This window comes from Dipodomys spectabilis, unplaced genomic scaffold, assembly GCF_019054845.1.
Source record: "Dipodomys spectabilis isolate Male_0828 unplaced genomic scaffold, ASM1905484v1 ptg000138l, whole genome shotgun sequence".
In the NCBI taxonomy this organism is placed as follows: domain Eukaryota; kingdom Metazoa; phylum Chordata; class Mammalia; order Rodentia; family Heteromyidae; genus Dipodomys; species Dipodomys spectabilis.
In genome coordinates, this window is record NW_024870815.1 from 10284681 (window position 1) to 10307763 (window position 23083).

The following is a 23083-nucleotide window of genomic DNA, read 5'->3' on the forward strand; positions in this document are numbered from 1 at the left end:
CATTTACCTATTCATTCTCTCTCCTGTCTGTCCCTGCACCTTTAAAATGTTATACAATGTTGATTTCATTCCACTTCTTAGTTGGCAACATTTGCATACTGTCCAATTGTTCATTTAAAAAAAACTAATAAAGAAAGTTTGGAGCATAACTTTATAATCATGGCCAAGTTCACTTGAGGATCATTTTTATAGATTCATTTGTAAACTCTACTAAGGAGTTTTAGGGCTGGCTGTTTCATGTTTTCTCCTGATGGGCCCCTTCCTGTTCTTCTTGCCCTGGTGTTTCTTCTTATGGCAAATGTTGCCTTTGCCATGTTCCTTGGCTGCTTCAGCTCGCATCCACTGCTTAATAGTGAGACTATGTGGGCTGACACAGACTCTTCTGCGCTTCACATGAAGGCTGCCAAGAAAGGAAGATAGTGATCACTGATGGAAAAGACCGATCACGATGCCCTCTACACATAAATGCATAATTGAACTCTTTGAAGATGACAATGAAAGCAAATAAATAAAAGACAAAAAAAAAATACAAGCACCCACAGCATAGTGATGTTAAAACAGCCCCACATCTGGACACAGCATTCTTAGGGAGTAAACTCTAAACTGAACATCAGGAATGTCAGTCTTGACTCTTCCCTGTTGCCTGGAGTCCTGAGACATCAACAGACAGTATTAAAAGGAGGAGAAAGAGGTAAAAGTGGTAAGAACAAACAAAAAAAAAAAAAAAGAAAAGAAAAAAAGAGGAAGAAGCAGAATAAGGAGCAAGAGGAAAAAGAGAAAAACAAACTATAATAAAAATAAATAAATTAAAAAAAAAAAAAAAAACAGAACTAGCTGGGCAATGGTGGCTCACGCCTATATTCCTAGCTCCTCAGGAGACTGATTTCTGAAGATCACAGTTTCAGAACCAGACCAGGCAGGAAAGTCCGGGAAACTCTTATCTCCAATACACCACCAGAAAACCAGAAGTGGCACTGTAGCTCAAGTGGCAGAACGTTAGCCTTGAGCTGAAGAGCTCAGGGCAGCACTGCCCAGGCCCAGGATTCAAGCCCCACAACCAAAAAAACAAAAAAAAGAACTAGTCTCTTCCTTGCTCAAGCTTTATCTAACAAAATCGATCTCATTCTCATGACCCATCTCAGACACTGCTGGCATTTCTGAATCTTCTGAGCTCTTCTTTTTCCTTTCAGTCTCTATGGTGAGAGTTACTTCTCTCCTGGCACTTAGTTTAATAAACATAGTTTAATACTATGTTTTTTATTTAGATTTGTTTTTGTGTTTGATTTACTATGTTTTTGATTCATTACATCTCTCCTTCTAAAATGATACTCTTTGAGGAAGGAATAATCTTTATTCACAGTAGGAACTGTAATTCGTTGCAGACACAAAGTGAATGTTCAACAAAACAATGCACTAAAATATTTTGGGGATATTAAAGTTTAAAATAATATAGATTTATACCACAGCTCAAAATTTATTTTCTTTTTCGTCTTTATTGCCCCATCATACACATCCATTAATCTTTTTCTCTCTTTTTTATTAGTGCGTATCAATTCTTTTTTTTTTTTTTGGGTCCGGTCATGGAGCCTGAACTCTGGGCCTGGGCGCTGTCCCTCAGTTCTAGAGCTCAAGGCTAGCGCTCTACCACTTGAGCCACAGCGCCACTTCTAGCTTTTTTCTTTTTGTTGATGTGGTGCTGAGGAATCGAATCCAGGGCCTCAGGCATGCAAGGCAAGCGCTCTACCACTGAGCCACCTTCCCAGCCACTAGTGTGTATTAATTCTGCAAAGAAGTTTTATTCAGATATTTCCATATATCCATATAATGTACTTCAATCAAGTTTGCCCTATTATTCTTTCTTATCCCAGTCTCTCTCATTTTTTATTTTATTTTTTTTTTGGTCTGTCACGGGGCTTGAACTCTGGGCCTGGGTGTTGTCCCTCAGCTCTTCAGCTACCACTTGAGCCACAATGCCACTTCTAGTTCTCTGGTGGTTTACTGGAGATAAGAGTTTCATGGACTTTCCTGCCCAGGCTGGCTTTGAACCATGATCCTAAGATCTCAGCCTCCTGAGTAGCTAGAATTACAGGCGTGAGCCATTGGCGCCTGGCTTACAGTCTCCCCTTTTTAAAAACCAATTTGAATGGGTTCTGAATTCTGTCTTTATACATGTTTATAAACATGTTTCCCTCTCTTTACCTTTTCCTTTCATCCTCCCTTACCCCACTGATCCTTTCATATGATCCTTACAACAACCTCATAAAGTAGGCAAGATATGAAAATTATATTTTACAGTTCAGGCAGTTGAGTATAGCAGGAGCTGAACTGATGGGATCCATTTTGAATTCCATCCGTCATCTTTTGGAGAGCCTCCATCTAAAGCCTTTACAGAAATGTTGTAAAGGACTCCTGAGGCAAGTTGTCCTAAGGAGTGCTGGCTTGCACAACAGTTTGAACAGGTTAGTTCCACCTAAAAGTGTAATTATTCCACCTATATGCTGCATTCTGTCCAAAAAGGATGGTACAAGACAGGGTCTTCGAGTTATTGACATAAATAGTCATCATAGGACCATGATAGAAAAAAATCAAATGATAGTTGGCTGCCAGAAATAGAAACTTCTACTTGTCTTATCCGCAAGGGAACTTGATATTGCGATTGCTCAAGAGGCCATGTTTTATAGGGCTGTGTTCCATTGTTCTTACAGTTTTTACTACATCCTAAAAACAACTTACAATTGCCTATATCCATATTTCATAACCTGCTTGGAATCATCCATCTTTACCACCCCTAGCACTGCTCTCCATATAGGGCAACTCATGTGGGCAGAAAGAGATTGTCCAAGTAAAGGGTCTTCTAATCGTTAGGGGCTTCCCTCCCAAAGCAAACTTATGACTGGAGGACACACTTTGTGGCCATATGTCTGCCAACATAACTGGTTATAATCTCTTACCATTACCTTGCTCACAGTTTCCAAGTCAGAGACTTGGCTAGGTGAACCAGCTTTCACTGGATGTGTTAACGAAAGCAACAAAGACGGGCCTCTTCCATTGTATGAATAGAAATGCATGAGACAAATGCGTTTCTTCTGTTAGTCTGCCAATTAGGAAAATAAGTGATCAACAAAACATGTGACCACTTGTCTTCCAAAAGATAGGTGAAAAGGACTAACAGGAATTTTGTGCTTTCCCAGTTATAAGTCTTAGCACATGCACCCTCATTTGACCCACATACAAGCCTGTGAGAGAGGCTGCACAGGTGTTCTTCTCAACTAATGAATGAGCAAAGCAAATCTCAATGTGTTCAAGCTTCAACATTTAGTAACTAGGAAGTGGCGCTGTAGCTCAAGTGGTAGAGTGCTGGCCTTGAGCTGAAGAGCTGAGGGACAGCGCCCAGGCCCAGAGTTCAAGCCCCACAACCGACAAAAAACAAAACAAAACAACATTTAGTAACTAGTCTGTATAAATATCAGTCGTTGGCCTAAAATCTCCGCGTCCAACCTCTCTTCATTCAAGCCCCACCTGTACTTCATAGGGGTAATAACATGAGTTCAAGGTCAGAAAAATAATTAGAGGGGGAAAAGCGCTATAGAATTAGACTTTTAAACTATAATTACCTATGCCATATGATTCATTCCACTTCCCATCTATGCTTTTTGCTCATTATTTTGGAGATGGAAGCCTCACTTTCCTGCCCTGTTGTTCAGGAAGAAAGCGGGTGGGGAGAGGGGAGAGCACAGGCTGCAACAGCTCCATCTGACCCAAGTAGAATAATTTATCCTGCAGTGTGGGGACTCCAAATAGGAGCAATGTGAAGAAAAATGTTAAATGAGCATTAGCATAATAAAACCAGCCTGTGTGGGAATGCTAAATTGAAGGAACTGGAGATAAAGACAGGTTTGTAGCCCACTTCCATCCCATCTGGATGAAAAGAGATAAGGTAATAGTAAAGAATGTAAAAGAAGCAGTAGCTTCTTCTACACTCCCTCCCCTAGGAGGAATCTTATGGATCTTTAAGACAGGGTTTTGATTCTTAAGAAATAAAGTCAATTCCCTGCTTTTTTTTTCCCCACAAGAGGGTAGCTAGATATAATCCAATGGATATAAGTAGAGGCTCTGCTGTGGAAATCATACCTTCTAAAAAACTTATGATTCTTAAATAACTTTAATAACCTCACATTTTCTCCCCAACAAACAACCTCTACTACTTGAGCTAAGCCTTACTTCTTTTAGTTTTAGCTATATTTAAATATAGATGTCATCTCTTTTGCTCTGGGACATTTGATTGATGGATGAGTTGCTCAGCCATCTCTGTCTTTGAAGTGGTCTCTGAAAAAACGATGAATCAGTAATTTGTTTAAATGAGTAGTGGATAGATTCCCATGAAAAGGAAAAAAATGCATGTCAAATCCCAGAGATGATTCACATCATCAGAAAGGTTCTAAAGAAGGTTCTAAAGAGCCTCGTTAGATCAACAGTGTCCTAAAGGCTGGCACAGAACAGAGCTCATCTAACTTATGTAGAATGGTACTTGGCCATCCAAAATCCCTGGCCAATAGATATTTTTGGGTTGTAGATGGAAGAAGGAGGCTCTGAGTCATTCAGAAGCTCAGACATAAACAATGAGATAATGTGCAGCTCAAAGAAAGGGAAACCAAATGACACCCAGAGCCATACACAGTGTTAAACCAATCTGCCAGGGTGATACCTCACACTCAAATGAAGTAGCCTTTTGGGAGAACATTTTATGATTAACCCCACCATTGCCTCTCGGTGATATGCAGTGTTCTGAACAAAGACAGCTGTGTTTGCATCCTTTGTCTGCCATTCACCCCCTGTGTGGTGCCAGGTGAACTATGTCCTCTCAGTCACAGATTGTTCCTGGCATGTCACAGAGAAATCATTTACACTCCATATCCAACACTGTTATTGTCAGCCTCCAGCCATTGAACGAGAGATGGGAAATTTGGGAGAGCTTACCACCCAATAACACTCAAAAGCAGGGAAGGGCTTTTACAACTGGGTTGCGTGTGGCACTTGTGAGCCAGGTACAAGCACTGCTGCACTGGCTTTGGAAACCTATGATAAATTCAGAGTAAAGAGGACAACCACTGCATACTTGCCTGAAAAAACAACAACAAAAAGTTCCCGTGAAAGCCATGACACATAACAGAACTATCTTCTGTTTGCTGTTTTGTCATACTCAGAACCTCCATTGTGTCCCTTAGGAAAAGTCATAGCATTTTCTGGTGATCAAAGGCAGTGAGTGCTAGCCACACATTGTATCAGGGGAAGCTGAAGGGCTAATGTGGGGCTCAGGCCACACTGTAGAGACTGTACATTTACCGCAAGGAGCCCAGGGATCGAAGGACAGATAGTTATTCCTCTTACATCCTTGTATGGGTGATCTAGAGGTCGTGTATCAGGCAGTCTTTGACCCAATTGTTTGTTGGCCATGACAATATTCAAATTTTAGCTATTTCTGCTGAAGAACACTCACACGACAGCAGCCAAGTCACAGTCCCCATCAGCTCTCTGGATATGACATGTATTCACTCTTTCCAGAAGCCTTCGGGAAACGTGATGCGAAACCTCAGTGCAACAGCTGGAAGCCATGGGAAGTACAGCTGAATGAAGGAAAGAGAATTTATTAAATCTCATGGATTAGCTGGGCCCTTGTGGCTTACACCTGGAGTCTTGGATCTGAGGATTGCAGTTCGAAGCCAGCCAGGTGGAAAAGTCCGTGAGACTCTGATCTCCAATAAAATACTCAGAAACAGCCAAAAGTGGGGCTGTGGCGCAAGCAGTACAGGGCGAACCTTCAGCACAAAGAGGCTCAGGGATAGAGCCAGGGCTAGAGTTCAAGCCCAGGACTGGCAAAATTACAATAACAACAACAATAATAATAAAGCTCATGGATTATGGAACACTATCTCAGTTCTGATCTCAAAGATTCCAGAGAAACAGATTGTTAATCCATCCAAGCAAGGCCCAGAAATTCACTGAGGACTCTGTTAGTGCGAACATAAGGTAGGACCATGCCTCTAGAGACCTTCTGGAACTTGGGCTATACCTGTGAGGGATAAAATGTAACTTTGGACAAAAGGAATAACACAAGTGACAGCATTTGTTTTGAAGAAGTGTAGCTAGTGATATGCTAGGGAGATGGGCGGTGACAGACGTGGCATAAGATGAAAAGTATGGTGGGCATGCCTCACACAGTCCACTGAAGAAGACAGAGATCATGAGGGCTCCAGCAGAGGCAGGAAACTGTGTACTGACAAGGTCCATCAGCATATTTACAGCATCCTTCAAGAGCCATACAAAAATGATCAATAGATATTCATTTTTATTAAGTAGTTCTACAGAGGGGTTTCAATTCCAGAAGTCAGGTTATACTCATCACTTTTTAAACTTCCAAAATTTCCTGGAAAGATTCAAGTACATGGAACTGCAAGTCCTAACAGAAACACAAAAGATTTTTTTTAAAAATTAAATCCATTTAGGGCTGGGCACTAGTGGCTCATGCCTGTAATCTTAACTACTCAGGAGGCTGAGATCTGAGGCTCTCGGTTCAAACCCAGCCCCAGGCTTAATTCCATTTAGGGAAGACAGAGTAGACATTACACGCAATTTAAAGGTGTCAGAATTCACGTGAATCAACAGAATACAGGCCAAAGGAACTATCTACATTGGGGGAAGAAGATAACCGAATATTTATCTAGGTGTGCATGTCACAGAGGAGGTCTAAACCAAGGAAATTGTTGCCTTAGACTAGGTCAAGTGTAATGTGGCAAGATTTGTCAGTGCTGATACAGGAAGCTCTAGGTTCACCTTACCCTGGGCCTAAGAAAACTTATTGATTCTTGTGTCTCAACTTTACAGAGGATCTTTACCAGAAAACTCATAGCTCTTTCTCTGTAGAAAGAAAGCTTGTCACCTATTCCTCCTTTCCCTTTTACCCTGAGTAAACACCATGATACTCCATTTGGAATTGTATCTCAGTTTGAGATACAGATCAACAACAAATAACCTAGCTTCAGCCAAGTATGATTTTTCTCTCTCAGGAGAATGAAATACATATATGTTAATTATATCTATATATACAGAAGTCCTTCATAACTTCTAAAGCATGCATTTTAAGTAACAGGCGTGGCTGAAATACAAGTACTTGTAGCTTTGTTTAGTCTCAGTTCTCATTTAATTGTCATTCAAGTCTGAAGCAGCACAATGAGGAAAATGTTTACCTTTCCAGGGCAGACAGACTCTCCCATGCTACAAAGATCTTCTTCCCTTTAATCTAGATCCAAAGGGCCTCTTTATTTTGCCATTCATATGACTGTATATTGAAGTCATATTAAGCACCTATCAACTAGATTGCCTGGAAGTGAAAGGGCATCATTTATTTGTTCAGAAGACATTAGTTGAATGGGCACTCTGTGATTAACCTTGAACTCTACACTTGAAATGTTGAAATAAACAAGTTACATCTCTATCTTTGTGAGGCTAGTTGTTGAATGGGATACAGGCAAGTAAACAAATAGTCAACACAGCAAAGTATTGAGCCAGCTTCAGAGTATAGCTTAGTAAGAGAGAAGTTGACTAGCAAATGTATGGCCCTGAGTTTAATCCTCAGAATCAAACACACACACACACACACACACACACACACACACACACACATATTGGCAATCTGTTAAAAGTTCTAAAACTTTCTGGGCACTGCTGGCTCACACCTGTAATCCTAGCTACTCAAGAGTCTGAGATCTGAGGATCGCTGTTCAAAGCCAGCCCAGGCAGAAAAGTCCCAGAAAGACTTTTATGTCCAATTAACCACTCAAAAACTGCAAGTAGCAAAGTGACTCAAAGTGGTAGAGTGCTAGCCTTGAGCAGAAGAGCTCAGGGACAGCGCCCAGGCCAAAGTCCATGAACTTATAAGAGAAAGAAGCCACATAAAAAGGTCACAAACCATATGATGTTATTTATATAGATAAGCAAATGTAGAGAAACAGAAAGTAGATTCATGGTGACCGGAAGCTGGGAGGAGGAGACTGGAATGAGTGCTAACAGAGGATTTCCTGTGGGTGTGATGAGCATGTGCTGGAGTTCGTGGTAGTGTTGGTTGTCCAGTTCTGTGACTACATTGAAAATTATGGAATTTTACTCTTTGAAATGATTAACTTAATGACATGTGAACACTGGTTGTCCTTATATTTAGTAATATATTGATATCCTATGTGGCTTCTTTTTCTAGATGTACTATGCTGTTACTTCCAAGTCATTCTTTTAATATCTCACCCAGGGATTGAGTTTCTCCACATACCTATATATCCATTCATCCATATATCTCACTATATGTGAGTTGCTGTGCTAGAGGTCACTGCTATTAGTTGTGATCCAAGGAACTTTAAAATATGAAATGTAGATTTCAGAATGATAGTTGGAATGAAGAGTCATAAATAAAATCTCAGTATTAAACAATATGAGTTACCAAACGCTAACATCAATGCAAGCATCAATGCGACCAGGACTGACTTAATAGTAATTGGCTTCTATGTGTCATGTGTAAAGGTAGGACTAGCTCAGCTGGAGATTGCTAGACCTTAGTCAGATGAACTATTTCAAAAGGCAAGCAGCAGCTCAGCATTTAGTACAATGGCAGGTAGGGCTGATATCCTCCTGATACAGTTAGAAAGAGAAGGCCAAGAAACAACTCTGAAGAGTTGGGGCAGTTAGAAGGGAGACTGGAGAAGGCCGTTAGAATTTTGTTAGGCGACATCGCCCCCAAGAGGCTATTGTTAGTAGTTGTACTAAGGAATGCCATTCAACCAAGCAGTTTGTGAATACAGTGCATCTTGATCTGTCGCCCTCTTCAACATTTTCATCCTCCTTGACTCCCCTTTTGCCTTTTCTTAATTTCGTGGTATATACGATGAATTCTTGGCTGCATTCTACCCTCTCCCCCCTCCTCCATTTGTCTGCCTTTCTCCCCTTGGCTCCGCCTCCCTGCTTGCAAGTACCCATTTCTTGGTGCTTATTTGTTGGGCTTTGACTTTGTCTTTCTAGAGAATTATACTCTTTCAGCTCTCCATAGAGTCTATTCAGTTAATTCATTTATAACCAATTGCATACCATCCAGTGTTTACTTCTGTAAGTAATAGGCACATTCTAGCTACCACAAATGAAGAAAACCATGTAATTTTTGTTTTTTTGTGTATGACTTTTTTCATTTAAGTGGTCTTCCTACTTCCTTTGATTTCAATGATGACTCCAGAATTTCCACATGAGAGATTTAGGGGTATTGAAAAAAAGGAGATTATATGACACTGCTTCTGCAGTTACCTTGCTTTTATTCAGATGATACATTTATCTGCATGGAGAGACAAGCTGATAAAAGATTGAGGAGAAATCTCCCCACAAGGACAACTTTGATGCTACCATTGCACAATGCCAGTAATATCATGGGAAATAACTTGCTTTATCTCCAGAGTTGTAGTTCACATAAACATGGACCTCTGTGATGATTTGCCTATAAGAAAAAGTATATGGAAAATATTGCAAATTAAAGAGAAGCGCTGTAGAGTCGGCTTGATAAAACAGCAGTGCCCAGAGACATGAACAAGCCAGGATCTGGGATTCTACTACAATGCTGCACATTCCCATCCTTCCCTGCCCCTTCTCAGAGGTACAGCTGGTACCTCAGAGGTACAGATCCATATTGGAATTGCCTTTAAAATGATTTTTTTGAGATCAGTGGATGCATTTCCCTGCTGGCCTGAAAAGCAGATACTAAGATGAGTGTTTCAGAAGGAGGACGCAGCTGGCAGCAGATGTCAAGTGAATTCACAGCAGAGGAAACTACATAAAGGGACTCTGGTCCTGAAAAAGGCCATCCTCCCTGGACCACAGACCACCTTCCTTCAGACTCTCACAAGGAAAAGATCTTTATCCCGGGCATATAAGGAAGGGATTTTTATCCAGGACACACAATTTGAACATGTTCAGATTATTTGGATCAGTCTGCTTTGGTAGCCCCTGGGAGATTGTGGCACTTGGATCCAGAGTTCTGGACATGCCTGAGCTCTGCAGTGAGATTCTGCACCAAAAAGTATTGTTTTAATTAAAGAATCTGTAGAAGCCTTGTAATTATTGGTAAGCAAGACAGCAGATGCTCAGAACATCGTAATTGTTACTCATTGGCCAATGTGGGCCAGGCTCTAATGTTTTTGTGCATAGCATGTGATATGATTATTCCATGAACTAACCCTCAATACATGAGTTATATTTGATCATTTTTCTCTGATGGTTGAGGTTATGTTAGTCTATGCTCCATTATAAAAGATGATTTTCATTGGGTGCCTATGGCTCATGCCTGTAATTCTAGCTACTCTGGAGGCTGTGACCTCTGGATCATGGTTCAAAGCCAACTGGGGCAGAAATAGTCCCCATGAGACTCTTTTTTTTTTAATTTATTTTATTTTATTTGTGAACATACTGTACAGAGGGGTTACAATTACATGGGCAGGATAATGGGTACAATTCTTACCAAGCATTGCAGCCTCCTCCTTTGTTTATCCTTCACATCCCTTCCCAGCCTCCCCTCCTCCCCCTCCACCCATGAGACTCTTATCTCCAGTTAACCACAGAAGTGGCACTGTGGCTCAAAGCAATAGAGCACTAGCCTTGAGAAAAAGAGCTCAGGGACAGCTCCCAGGCCCTGAGTTCAAGCTCCATGATTGACCAAAACAAGAGAGGACTTTTCCTCTTTGTAGTCAGTGTGAAATAACACATTTAGCATAAGGCAGTGTGTGACAAAAGCTTAGGATAAATGGAATGAGCCTTCTGGAACACCAAGAGGCAAAAATCAATTATAATAAACTCAGGGAAATCTTTACCAAGGAAGTGGCATCTGAGATGGAGACTTGAAAAACACTGTGAATAGGACAGTAAATATGGAGGAGACAGTGGGTAAAGCTACAAATGTACATAAAGAATTAATGTAAACCACTCTGGAAGGTGGTTTGGAGATTCCTCAAAAAACTAAACATAAAACTTCCCTATGATGCAACCATACCATACCACTCTTGGGCTTCTACCCAGATCATTACAATTCAGGGTTAAGATACTCACATATCCATGTGGGAAACTAGATCTTAACTGGATATGATAACCTATACAGGACTCTAGGTATTAACACACAAACAAACTAAAGGATGATAGTCTGAGGGGAAGAGCCCAAAAGTGTAACTTTTCTGCACATTTAAAACACTATTTATCAAAATGAACTTCAGGAAACAGATGCATGGGTTTTTGTTGTTGATGATGTTGGTGGTGGTGGTGTTTGTTTTTGCTTTAGGTTTTTTTCTTTTGAGAGGTAAAGAGGATTCACAAAAAGGGAGGGAGGAATGGGAACAAATGCAATCATGCTATTCAGTATGGACTATGTGGGAAATGATCTATGTGACTTATGGGTAGAAGGGGGGAACTGGGGAAAGCAAAGGATGGGGCACATTATAAAAAAAAGACTCATTGCCTGACTTATGAAACGGTAAGCCCTCTATACAACATCTTAGTCATAATACAATTATTAAAAAGAATTTATGTAAATGTGGCTGGAATGTAGCCTTTACAGGTGCAAACTGTAGGACAGTGCACGAAGTAACTTGGGTCAGATACTTTCTGCTTTACTCCTTATTAATGCAAGGTGAGTAACCTCTTTCTATGGCAATTTTAAATCAAGATCTGGTGATTCACATAGTTAACACTTTTCTGTAGGAATATAACTGTGAAAAAAATAATGACTTTGCTACACTTTCTCCATTGTATCAGCATTTCCTAAATGGGGTTTCATAGACTTCTGAAAAGGAGATCATAGATGTGATCTCACAGTCCACGAACTCATCAGACAATTTTTACAATTTCACTATGCTGTTTCAATCACAATACTTTGTTAGACATTCTGGATCTTCTGGAAGACTATCTTAAGAGAGCACTTTTAGGACTATGGGATTTTGCTTTGTGTTTATGCTAGGGTAGTTACCAAGTTCAATAAGACTCTTAATTGTCTAACCAGAAGCTGGTGGCTCGTTTCTGTAATTCTATCTACTCAGGAGGGTCAGATCTGAGGATCTTGATTCAAAACCAGCCTGAGCAGGAAAGTCCATAAGAATATTATCTCAAGTTAACCAAGAAAGGAAGAAAGGAGGGAGGGAGGGAGGGAGGGAAGCCAGAAGTGGAGCTGTTGCTCAAGTGGGTAAAGTGCTAGCCTTGAACAAAGAAAGCCCAGGCCCTGAGCTCAAGTCCCAGTACTGGGAAAAAAAGAAGAAAGAAAGAAAGAAAGAAAGAGTAAAAACAAAGGAAGGAAGGAAAGCAAGAGAAAGAAAGAAAGAAAGAAAGAAAGAAAGAAAGAAAGAAAGAAAGAAAGAAAGAAAGAAGAAAGAAGGAAAGAAAGAAAGAAGGAAAGAAAGAAAGAAAGAGAAAAGAAAGAAAGAGAGAGAAAAGAAAGGAAAGGAGGGAGGGAGGGAAGGAAGGAAAGAAGGAAGGGAGGGAGGGAGGGAAAGAAAGAAGAATGTAATTGTCTCAGGCTAATTAGAAAAGAACTGAGTAAATTTCATAATGCACTCATGTTAAGGCAGAACCAAATTCCATTATCATGGTTCAGACAAAAGCAGAGAGAATATGTACTTCTCATTCTGTATATACGTGGTATTATTAATATTAGGCTCAAACTCAATATCTGCGTATCCACCACTGGGCTACATTTATATTCAGAATAGTGATTTTAGTATCAGCTAATCCTTAACTATTATATGTGCTTAATATGTTGAAATCATCTTGGCCTTGTAGTGGAGTTTTTATTTAAAATTTAAATTGATGTTGGTTTTATAATTACAGAAAAGATTTATAAAAGGATTTATGCTTGGCTTTCTGTATATCAAGAAACATAATAAAATGAAAATCAATAGATTTTTATTAAGATAATTCCTTAAAAAGGACCCAAACATTACTCATATTTGAGAAGACTGCTATTATACCACAGTTTCTCTGGATATAGAAAAGGACATTTAAAATAATCTATAGTAAATTATATGTGTTTGAATTTGGGTATTAAAATCTGGACACTTAAGTCAACAAAGATACAGAATTCAGGGAATATAGGATATCACACATAGCAAAAAGACACCTTGAGAGAAACAGAAAGCAAGCAGGGAGCTCAGGAGCCAGCACAGAGCAGCTTTTAAGCACAAATGTATATTCACTCTTGCCAAACCTCTCCATCAGGTATCCTGTGGCTGAAAGAAAAGATGAGGTGTGCCTTCAGAATGCGAGCAGCAACTCTGATTCAGGAGTCATCCTACTGGCTTTGAGAACGTGTCTGAGAACTTGTATCTGATGGACATAAATGCAGCCTTCATTTTTTGTTTTTTTGGGTCCGGTCATGGGGCCTGAACTCTGGGCCTGGGCACTGTCCCTCAGCTCTTCAGCTCAAGGCTAGTGCTCTACCACTTGAGCCACAGCGCCACTTCTGGCTTTTTTTTTTTTTTTTTTTTTTGCTTATGTGGTGCTGAGGAATCGAACCCAGGGCCTCATGCATGCAAGGCATGCACTTTACCACTGAGCCACCTTCCCAGCCCCTGCAGCCTTCATTTTTGTTGTTTTTTGGTTTTTTTTTTGGTCCAGTTGTGGGGCCTGAACTCTGGGCCTGGCCACTGTCCCTCAGCTCTTCAGCTCAAGGCAAGTGCTCTACCACTTGAGCCACAGCGCCACTTCTGGCTTTTTTCTTTTTGCTTATGTGGTGCTGAGGAATCGAACCCAGGGCCTCATGCATGCAAGGCAAGCGCTCTACCACTGAGCCACCTTCCCAGCCCTGCAGCCTTCATTTTTAATGCACAGTTAAAAACAGCCAGGCCCACAAAGCCTTACGCTGTGTATTTAAACAATCTGACTCACGGCCACTGAAATTGGATGACAGGTATGTTTATGGACTCAGCACTGAGATCTCCGAGTCAAGTCAGCAGCTTTAAGTGTGTCTGAGCTTCAGATAAAATCCAACACTTTTAGTTATGGATAAAGTCAACTATTTACTGATTAGTACAGAACACAATTAAGACACTGTTAAGAGATGAAACAGCTTTCTGCCTGAAGAAAAAAAAAAAGAATTTCCTTAAGTCCTGAACTGGCACAGGTCATTTCCTTATCCTCTCCTCCAATCTGCAGCCATTGCTAAGATCACCTGTCCTCTACCCTGTACTGCCAAGTGTCTCCAGTCCCCTTTTCCAGCTCCACACCTTGTCATCTGATCTCTCTCTGAAGCCTGAATCATTCAGTGCCACTCACAGAGCACTTGGCACAAGCAGGGATTTGTGTGCATGTGCGCACAAACACACACACACACACACACACACACACACACGAATGGGAGCATGCTAAGGAAAGCAGTTGTGTTGCCCCTCAGTACCACACAGCTGTTCTCAGACCTAGCTTTATTTATTTTGGCCCAACATCGTTTCCTTTTAAATGCCAGAAGTTTGAAGCTTGTCAGTGTGATTTTCTTGTGTGCCAATCTGTATTAGGCAAAGCCTCAAGACTACACCAAAGACTCCTTCCTGCTGGACCTCTTAGCTCCCTTGATTATCACAGGCTGCACCTTTCAAACCCTCCTGTGTTTTGCTTCCCACCCTCTCTCCCAGCACCCAATCCTTTGTGAGGTTTTTCCAGGGTAAAGCATTCTCCCTCCTTCCCCATTACCCCCTCTGTCTACCTCGCCCCAGAATAGGGCTACTGTGGGGAGTTTGAAGGGGTGCACCTTTGTTTCAGAGCTTTGTGCCAACAGAATTCAAGTTGGTGGAGTTGCCAAAATTAGGAGGAAAGCCTGAGCCAGCAGAGCTTGGAGAAACAGTGCAAAGTCCTAAATTTTCAATGATGAATTTCTCTGAAAAATGTTACAAAGACATAAAAGACAAACACGTCTTTTTCTTAATAGAATAAATACAGATTGATAAAAATTAATAGGAGATTATCCAAGTTTTATTTTCCTCTGCTTAGTTACTTACCCCTGGTGCACTGGTGCATTATATAGAAGACTTCAGCAAAATATCTACAGGGACAACAACAAACCTCAAAGTAGACGGGCAGAGAGAGCCAAGTCTACCTCTCATTCTCCTCAGGATAAGCAGGACCACTGGAGTCCGATCTGACTTATTTTTACTTTATTTTTCAGTACTGGGAATCAAATTTAGGTAATGCTGAGTGCTTCATAACTGAGCTACAGCTCTCAGCCTCCAGATCCAACTTTTTGGAGAAGCTATAAATCCAATTGGTGTGTGCATACATGAATATATTCATGTGACACCTTTTTTTTTCAAATGTTGGCTCACTTTTCAAACAGCAGTTCACACACAATTATATTCCACCTATGTTCTAGACTCAGAGAATCTGTTCAAGGTAAAGCTTAAGAAAAGATAACAAGAAAGGAATCATTAGTCAAGTGGTAAGTTGCCAGCAACTCCTAAGTTTAATTCTACCTGATATAATTGACATGGTTCAATCTCCATCATACTTCCTTTTTTTTTTTTTAATTGAAAAGGTGATGTAACGAGCAGTTACAGTTACGTAAGTCAGGTAATGAGCACATTTCTCTCCCTCATTTTCTCTCAGTTACTCCCCTCCTGACCCCCTTCCCCTGCAAGTTGTAGAGTTCTTTTCCAACACAGTATCGAGTGAGTATCACTGCTGGATTCCTATTCCCTTTTCTCAAGGCCAGACTAAAGTTTCCATTTTTAGGTCTAACTTTGCTTAGGAAACTTAAAAGATGCAGTCTATGTTTGTTTTCACAATCTGTACATTGGGGAGAAAGAGGGGGAGGGGAGATGGAGAGGGAGAGAGAGAGCAGACAGGCAGGTAGGCAGGCAAGAGCTTTAACTTTAGCTAGAGAAAGCGTAACGCGCTGTCATCAAAAACATTGCTGCAGCTCAAAGTGATACTACATCCTCTAGAGGCCTGATGCTAGAATTCATGTTAAAATGAGCTTCCTCTCTGAAATGAATGGCCTAGAATCTAAACCTGTGCCACTGTCTTGAAAAGGATCCGAAATGAATAGAAAAGTCTTCCCTGAAGAGAGCAATTCCTGCCCTACCTCTCCTTCCACACAATTCCCGAGGAATCCCCTCCCTCTGAGACCCAGGTGGCCAGTACCCAGACTCACCTTCTGAGGTTGGAAGAGCCACGCAGAGTGCCAAGGCCAGGAGGGTCAATCCTGTCCGCTGCATTCCTGCCTGACCCACTGGCTTGAGCAGCGTTGCTGGTGAGTCTGGGAGATCAGGAAATGAAGCTGAAAGTGTCCTTGGGTTCAGAGAAAGGAGGGAAGGTTGGCCAGGTAGCCCCACCCTCGGAGGTACTCAGGGTGTTTTCCCTCCCGTTTCTTTCCTTCAGGCAAGGTTTCAGCCTGACTTTGTTAGGCATCCAACCTGGTTGTTTGGGAGATGTTAAAAAAAAAAAAAAGCAATTGACATGAATATGCCCATCCCCTAGCATTTAAAAGCCAAAATTCTAGGAAAGTGGGTCATCACTTATATTCTATAAGAGCTCCATGGATGATTCTGCTTCACAGCAGGTGATGACTTACTACTCTGACCTCTGACTGTGATACCAACTTATGCTTTTAGAAACTTTCATTCTGACTTTTTAAAAAATGCATTTTTGGCTGGGCACTGGTGGCTCACGCCTGTAATCCTAGCCACTCAGGATTGAGTTCAAAGCCAGCTCAGGCAGGAAAGGCTGTGAAACAAAACTGGAAATGGTACTGTGGCTCAAATGGTAGAGCAGTTGCCTTGAGCTGAAGAGCACAGGGACAGCGCCCAGGCCCTGAGTTCAAGCCCCACATCCTGCCCTCAAAATGCATTGTTTGTAACATGTTTATATGTATTATAATATATAATTATAAGATGACAAGATTTTAATGAAAATTTAAAAATTATTTATAATCAGAAACCCAATTCATACTGTATGCAAATTCTAAATCATTATTTATGTATTATTACAATAATTTAACTTCAAACCTCAATCAACCCAATGCCTAGCCCAGTGCTTAGCAAATAGTAGATGCTCAGCTTTTAAAGAATAAATACTAAGTTGGATAACTCAAAAAAACTCATGTAACTTCATCATACTGGTGAGACAATAAAGGTTTACAATTAGTACCTTGACTTCCTCTGAATATTTCTATTAATATAACTGGTAATTGCACTTTACATTTGAATTTCTTAGATTGTTTTCTATACTGTACAGATAATAAGAAAAATATAGTAGAGGAAGATTATATAAAATAGTCACAGGGGATTTATAAAAAGGGGATTAGCAAAAAAAGGCATAGGATCTGTGGGGGGCGGGATTTTAGGAGTGCTAAGCGAGGTTCTTTTCAGGGCTGTAGTTGTATGGTTTACACTCCAATTAAACATGTGATGAGTTGGACATCAGGAATGCCAAAAAAAACAGAGAGGAAAAAAGGTAGGACAAATTAACAGGAAGAGTTTGAACTTGGAGCCCAGGGAGGGAATTTCCCTCATAGAATTTCTTATTCCTGGTTAACACTATGGTTTCCCAAGTATTTGCATAACTTCTTTTTTTAAATGCATGCTTTTAAAAAATTCTTGTGTCATGTAAATTGTAAAAACTCTTATATTATGTAAAGTTTCTATCAAATAAATTTGCTGTATTTTTTCCTTGTTAATCTAACTTTTGAGGTAACAATGTGGCATGATCTTTTGATAGGAAGGAAGGACAGAGATTACCCCCATTTCTACCCTTTACCATCATGAAAAAAATTAAACTCTATAAAAAAAAATGAGGGGAGGGAAGGGATGGTAGAGGAAAAACAAAGGAGGAGGTAACAATGCTCAATAGGAAATGTACTCATTAACTTACTCATGTAGCTGTAACCCCTCTATACAGTATTTTTACAATAAAAACATATAATGTATATATATGTAAATGAAAGGAAAGGTATTATATGACGACACCTTGTTATCAATAAAAAAGAAGTCACTGATTTAACACAAAAATAAGGCTAATATTTTTAAACATTTAACATTATTTAAACACAAATAAAAACAAGTGTAAGTGAGGTTTTTTTCTACTAATTAGCAAAGCTGTAAGTGTTTCATATGGCCTGGCTTTTGCATGTATTAACTTATACATGGTTAGTAGGAGTGTAAATGCAAATTCTTTTTTTTTTGGGGGGGGGGGGGTCCGGTCATAGGGTCTGAACTCTGGGCCTGGGTGCTGTCCCTCAGCTCTTCAGCTCAAGGCTAGTGCTCTACCACTTGAGCCACAGCGCCACTTCCAGCTTTTTTCTGCTTATGTGGTGCTGAGGAATTGAACCCAGGGCCTCATGCATGCGAGGCAAGCACTCTACCAGAGCCAACTTCCCAGCCTCTGTAAATGCAAATTCTTAGAAGGTTAATTTGACAATACCTATCAGCTTAAAATGAAGATATATTAATAGAATTTATGTTACAGATGTAAGTAGATATATGCAAAGACATAAATAGAAGCATTTCATGAGCATTAAAATAGCAAAACATTAAAAAATATATGAATACTGTTTTAAGGAAGTAAATTATGGCACTCCCATATAATGGACTACAATGCAACAAGAAAAAAATAATATACTAGGAGGTTGTGATGTAGCTCAGTACTAGAATGCTTGCCTAGAAGTGTGCAAGTCTCCAGGTTCAATCCCCACCACTGCAAAACAAAGATACTATAAGAAAAGACCTCTGGTCTACAAGTGAAAACGTTCAAAACAGTAGGAAAAAAATCTATCTCTGTGTGTATATCTGTGTGTGTCTGTGTGTGTGGTAACGTATTTCAACAGAAAAAGATACAGGATGCACACATGTACTCTTTTATTGGGCAAAATAGGCATTCTTCCACTTTCTTGTCACTTTTTTTTTGTCCATTGTGGGGCTTGAACTCAGGGCCTGGGCACTGTCCCTAAGCCAATTTGTGCTCAAGGCTAGCACTCTACCACTTGAGCCACAGTGCCACTTCCAGCTTTTTCTGTTTATGTGGTACTGAGAAATCAAACCCAGGGCTTCATGCATGCTAGGCAAGCATTCTACTACTAAGCCACATTCCCAGTCCTCTTCTCACTCTTTTGTAGCATTTATTCTTTCAAACATCTTCTGAGTTTCATTTTTATCAGTCTCACTGGAATTGATGTGTTGAGAAGGAAGAAGGGATGTCACATCCAGGAATGGCAGAACTTTTCCCAGAAGGCTTGGACTGTGGCCCAAGCCACCCTTTTTGGAGATTAGATTGAAGAAAAACAGCTCAGATCAATTAGCTTAGAATCTAGAGAAACACCAGAGTTTCTACCTATCAGGGAACTGAAACCAACACTAAGAGCCTATTGTTAGAGCTGCAGGGCAACCAGCTGAGGAAGTCCAGGTGAAAAGAACTGCGGCATTTATACATGGATTCAAGACAAACAGGGCCTCTGCACGTAAACGGGGCCTTGTGCTTATCTCATAAATACTTTCCCACTGCTATTAAAATATGTTACATGCACGCAGTTTGTTACATAACCTCCACTGTCTTCCAGTTTATGCTTTATCATCAACCAATTTTTAACTGGTGTGTTTAATTATCAATACTGATGACCTAGGAATCTGGGCAGTGTTCAATTTAAGTCAATGAATACTAAATTAAAGGCCTGCAAATTCAGGTGAGTGCTTTCTTTGGAAGTATGGAAGTCTAAGGAGAATCCCCATATAAGTTGCTGGGCGCTTGCATCTGACGTTCCTCTGCTGATCAGGCAATTATAAGGTTGGTAGGCTTGGAACAGCCACACCTGGAAGCCGTAAGTTAAATAGTGTTATGTAAAGTAAGTGAAAAGAGGAAAACGCTCCAAAAGCCCTTTCATTATAATCGCTGTTCCTAGAGAGTGCAGGGACATCAAGCAGATCCAGAGGACAATGCCTTGGACTTATACAAGATGCAAATTAATTATGAATCAATTTTTAGGAGGAGTCTCTCAGATCAGTGAAATCACTATGAACCACCTGAGTTGGAGTTAGGTCATGGTATATTGCTGGACTTTGATAAAACCACAACTTATAATAGATGTGGCTATGTGTGTCTAATTGATGTACTGAATCCAATGTGGACACACTAACTTCTCAGTAGCTCCCTGCCAAACAGGACAAACAGCTCCTGCCTGAGGTGCAGTGAGGTGAGATTCCTGGTGTCAGAGAAAGCTGCCCCACAGCTGGAGAACTTTACTCATCATAGAAAATAAAAATGAGTGGGGGATGGGAGGGAACACTGAAAGGGACACACATTGTGCTCAGAAAGTGCTTTGTTGATGGGGCTGGGAAGGTGGCTCAGTGGTAGAGCGCTTGCCTTGCATGCTCGAGGCCCTGGGTTCGATTCCTCAGCACCACATAAGCAAAAAGAAAAAAGCCGGAAGTGGCGCTGTGGCTCAAGTGGTAGAGCGCTAGCCTAGAGCTGAGGGACAGCGCCCAGGCCCAGAGTTCAGGCCCCACGACCGGACCCAAAAAAAAAAAAAAAGAAAGTGCTTTGTTGAAAGGTAACCCCTTTGTACAACTTCTGAAAGATAATGCAAATATTTCTAAATGGTTTTATTAATATAAATGCATGCATACTTATCATAAAAGATGACATAATATAGAGAATAAAAGCTAAGTGCTTGCAGTCAAACTACCCTGCACAAGGAGTGAAAGTCAAAAATACGCTTCACAGACCACAAGATGTTGCTGACTTAAGCTAGGTAATTAGCATGCTTATACTTATTTCTATTTTACTTCTGGTGTAACTATATGAAATAGGCTATTAGGGAGACAAGATTGCCTTTAAGGGAGAGTTTAATACACAGCACAACATACACCATTATTTACACTTAAATTGATATGGTACTTAAAATATGACACAGGCCTAGCTGAAGATTTTCACACATTTTTTACAAGTTTTTATTGTTAAGGTGATGTACAAAGGGTAAAGTTACATAAGTCAGGTTTGAGTACTTTTAAACAGTGCCACCTTTTTCCAGAGGTTAAGTATCATCTATTCTATCACCTGATGTTTGCCTGTTTGCCATAAAATTGTGCAAGTTGCCAGTGAGCCTTACACTCATAAATCAGACTCTGTATATGCCAATATTAAGGACACAGATAACATGAAAGAAAAACAGAACAGAATAGAAAGACAGAATGTACTAGAACTTCTCTTGAAAATTATAAAGGTAGGGTTGGCAATCACTGGGCTTGTCTAATTTGGAGGCAGGGCACAGGCTCAACAATCTCAATCATCATGGTGTAGCTTTGGGAAATTCAAAGTCCACCAACGAAACTTTGTACAAGAAGTATTTATTCAAGCTAGGTGCGGTGGCTTGTGCCTGTCATCCCAGTAATGAAGAAGCTATTGAATTCAAGGCATGTCTCTAAAAGAGAAAAAGGAAAAGGAAAAACATCCTTCCACAGATGTCCTTGGGCCTGACTGGAGATGTATCTCTGGGCTTATGCATAGGTTGAAACTGTTAACCTTTGACAGTTCTTCACACTCTGTAGCCTGTGCCTTCTGCTCTTCAAGAAAGTTCACCTAAGTCATCCTGTTGGTCTGAGGCCTTACATTAGATCATCTCAGCAGACTCATGTTTCCAGTTGGGGACACTTGGGGATAAGAAGAAAATAGTTCATTTGGGAGAAGTTTTTCTGAAGCCAGTAGGAATGATTCGGCTCATGAAAACAGCAACTAGGAAGTTGGGTCAGTGAGAGAGCCAGGAGGAACATTAAGTGACCAGATGTCAAGAGTACGGAGAAGATATATAGGGGAAGCAAGGTTCAAGCCAACTCCAAATACAGTGTTGCATGGACACAGATTTCTTTTTTTTTTTTTTTTTGTCAGTCGTGGGGCTTGAACTCTGGGCCTGGGCGCTGTCCCTCAGCTCATCAGCTCAAGGCGAGTGCTCTACCACTTGAGCTACAGCGCCACTTCCGGTTTTCTGGCGGTTTATTGGAGATAGGAGTCTCACGGTATATCCTGCCCGGGCTGGCTTTGAACCGCAATCCTCAGATCTCAGCCTCCTGAGTAGCTAGGATTACAGGCGTGAGCCACCAGCGCCCGGCAGGACACAGATTTCTCTAGGAATGAATGAAGTGATGAACTGGGAGCTAAGTTGCTGGTTCCCTAGAGATTGCAATCACAGCTTTCAAGGACCATTTAGGGGAGAAGGGCCATTTCTGATGACAGAGATAGGAACTGAGGCGTTCCACAAAATTTTCAGTTTTTCGTTGAGTAAGAGTGGCTCACACATGTAGTCCTAATTACTGAAGAGGCTCGGCTCAAAGCCAGCCCAGGCAGGAAAGTACGTGAGATTCTTAACCACTAAAAAGCTTGAAGTAGGGTTGTGGCTCAAGTGGTAGAATATTAGCCTTCTGCAGAAAAGCTCAAGGACAATACCCAGGTCCTGAGTTTAAGTGCCAGGATGGCACCCACATACACACTAAGTTAGACAAGCCCTCAACTGACAATGTGACATCTGGTTTAATGATATTCCTTTGCTTAATATGGAGCAAGAAAAATAAAGTTTTTAAAACTTAGAAAAAGTTATTAATAAGATATTGATCTTATTTCCATGTATTTCTTAAATCAGATGACTTTTAAATATCTCCAAATTTACTCCCATTATATAATATTTACTAACATAGCAACCAAATTAATATAGCAATTACTTTTGAAAGGTAATCAATAGATTTAAAATCTAATAAATTGTAAAACATAACACTATAATCCATTTAGCAATAAGAAAACTGTTCTAGCTGGGCACCAGTGGCTCATACCTGTATTCCTAGCTACTCAGGAGGCTGAGATCTGAGTGCCAGGACAGGAACACATTTGAGACCCCCTTCTCAGCCAAGAGCTGGGTGTGGTGGTAAGCAATTAGTCATTCCAGCCTACAAATGGTAGCTCATGGTCTAGGCACATGCCTGGGCAGGAAGTAAAATCCTATCTCAAAACTAAGCAGCACAAAAAGGGCTGGAGCTTTGGCTCAAACTCATGCTTAGAA

General features: G+C 40.6%; 1 protein-coding gene across 1 annotated transcript; it reads right to left on the bottom strand.

The window, feature by feature from the left end:
* Positions 1-210: 210 nt before the first annotated feature.
* On the bottom strand, positions 211-6294 carry Ccl28 (C-C motif chemokine ligand 28). The gene is made up of 3 exons (XM_042690535.1): positions 6216-6294; positions 5498-5624; positions 211-400 (listed from the first exon to the last, which is right to left on the bottom strand). Exons 1-3 carry the CDS (start codon positions 6292-6294, stop codon positions 211-213), a joined length of 396 nt encoding a protein of 131 aa, XP_042546469.1.
* Between the last annotated feature and the right edge of the window lie 16789 nt (positions 6295-23083).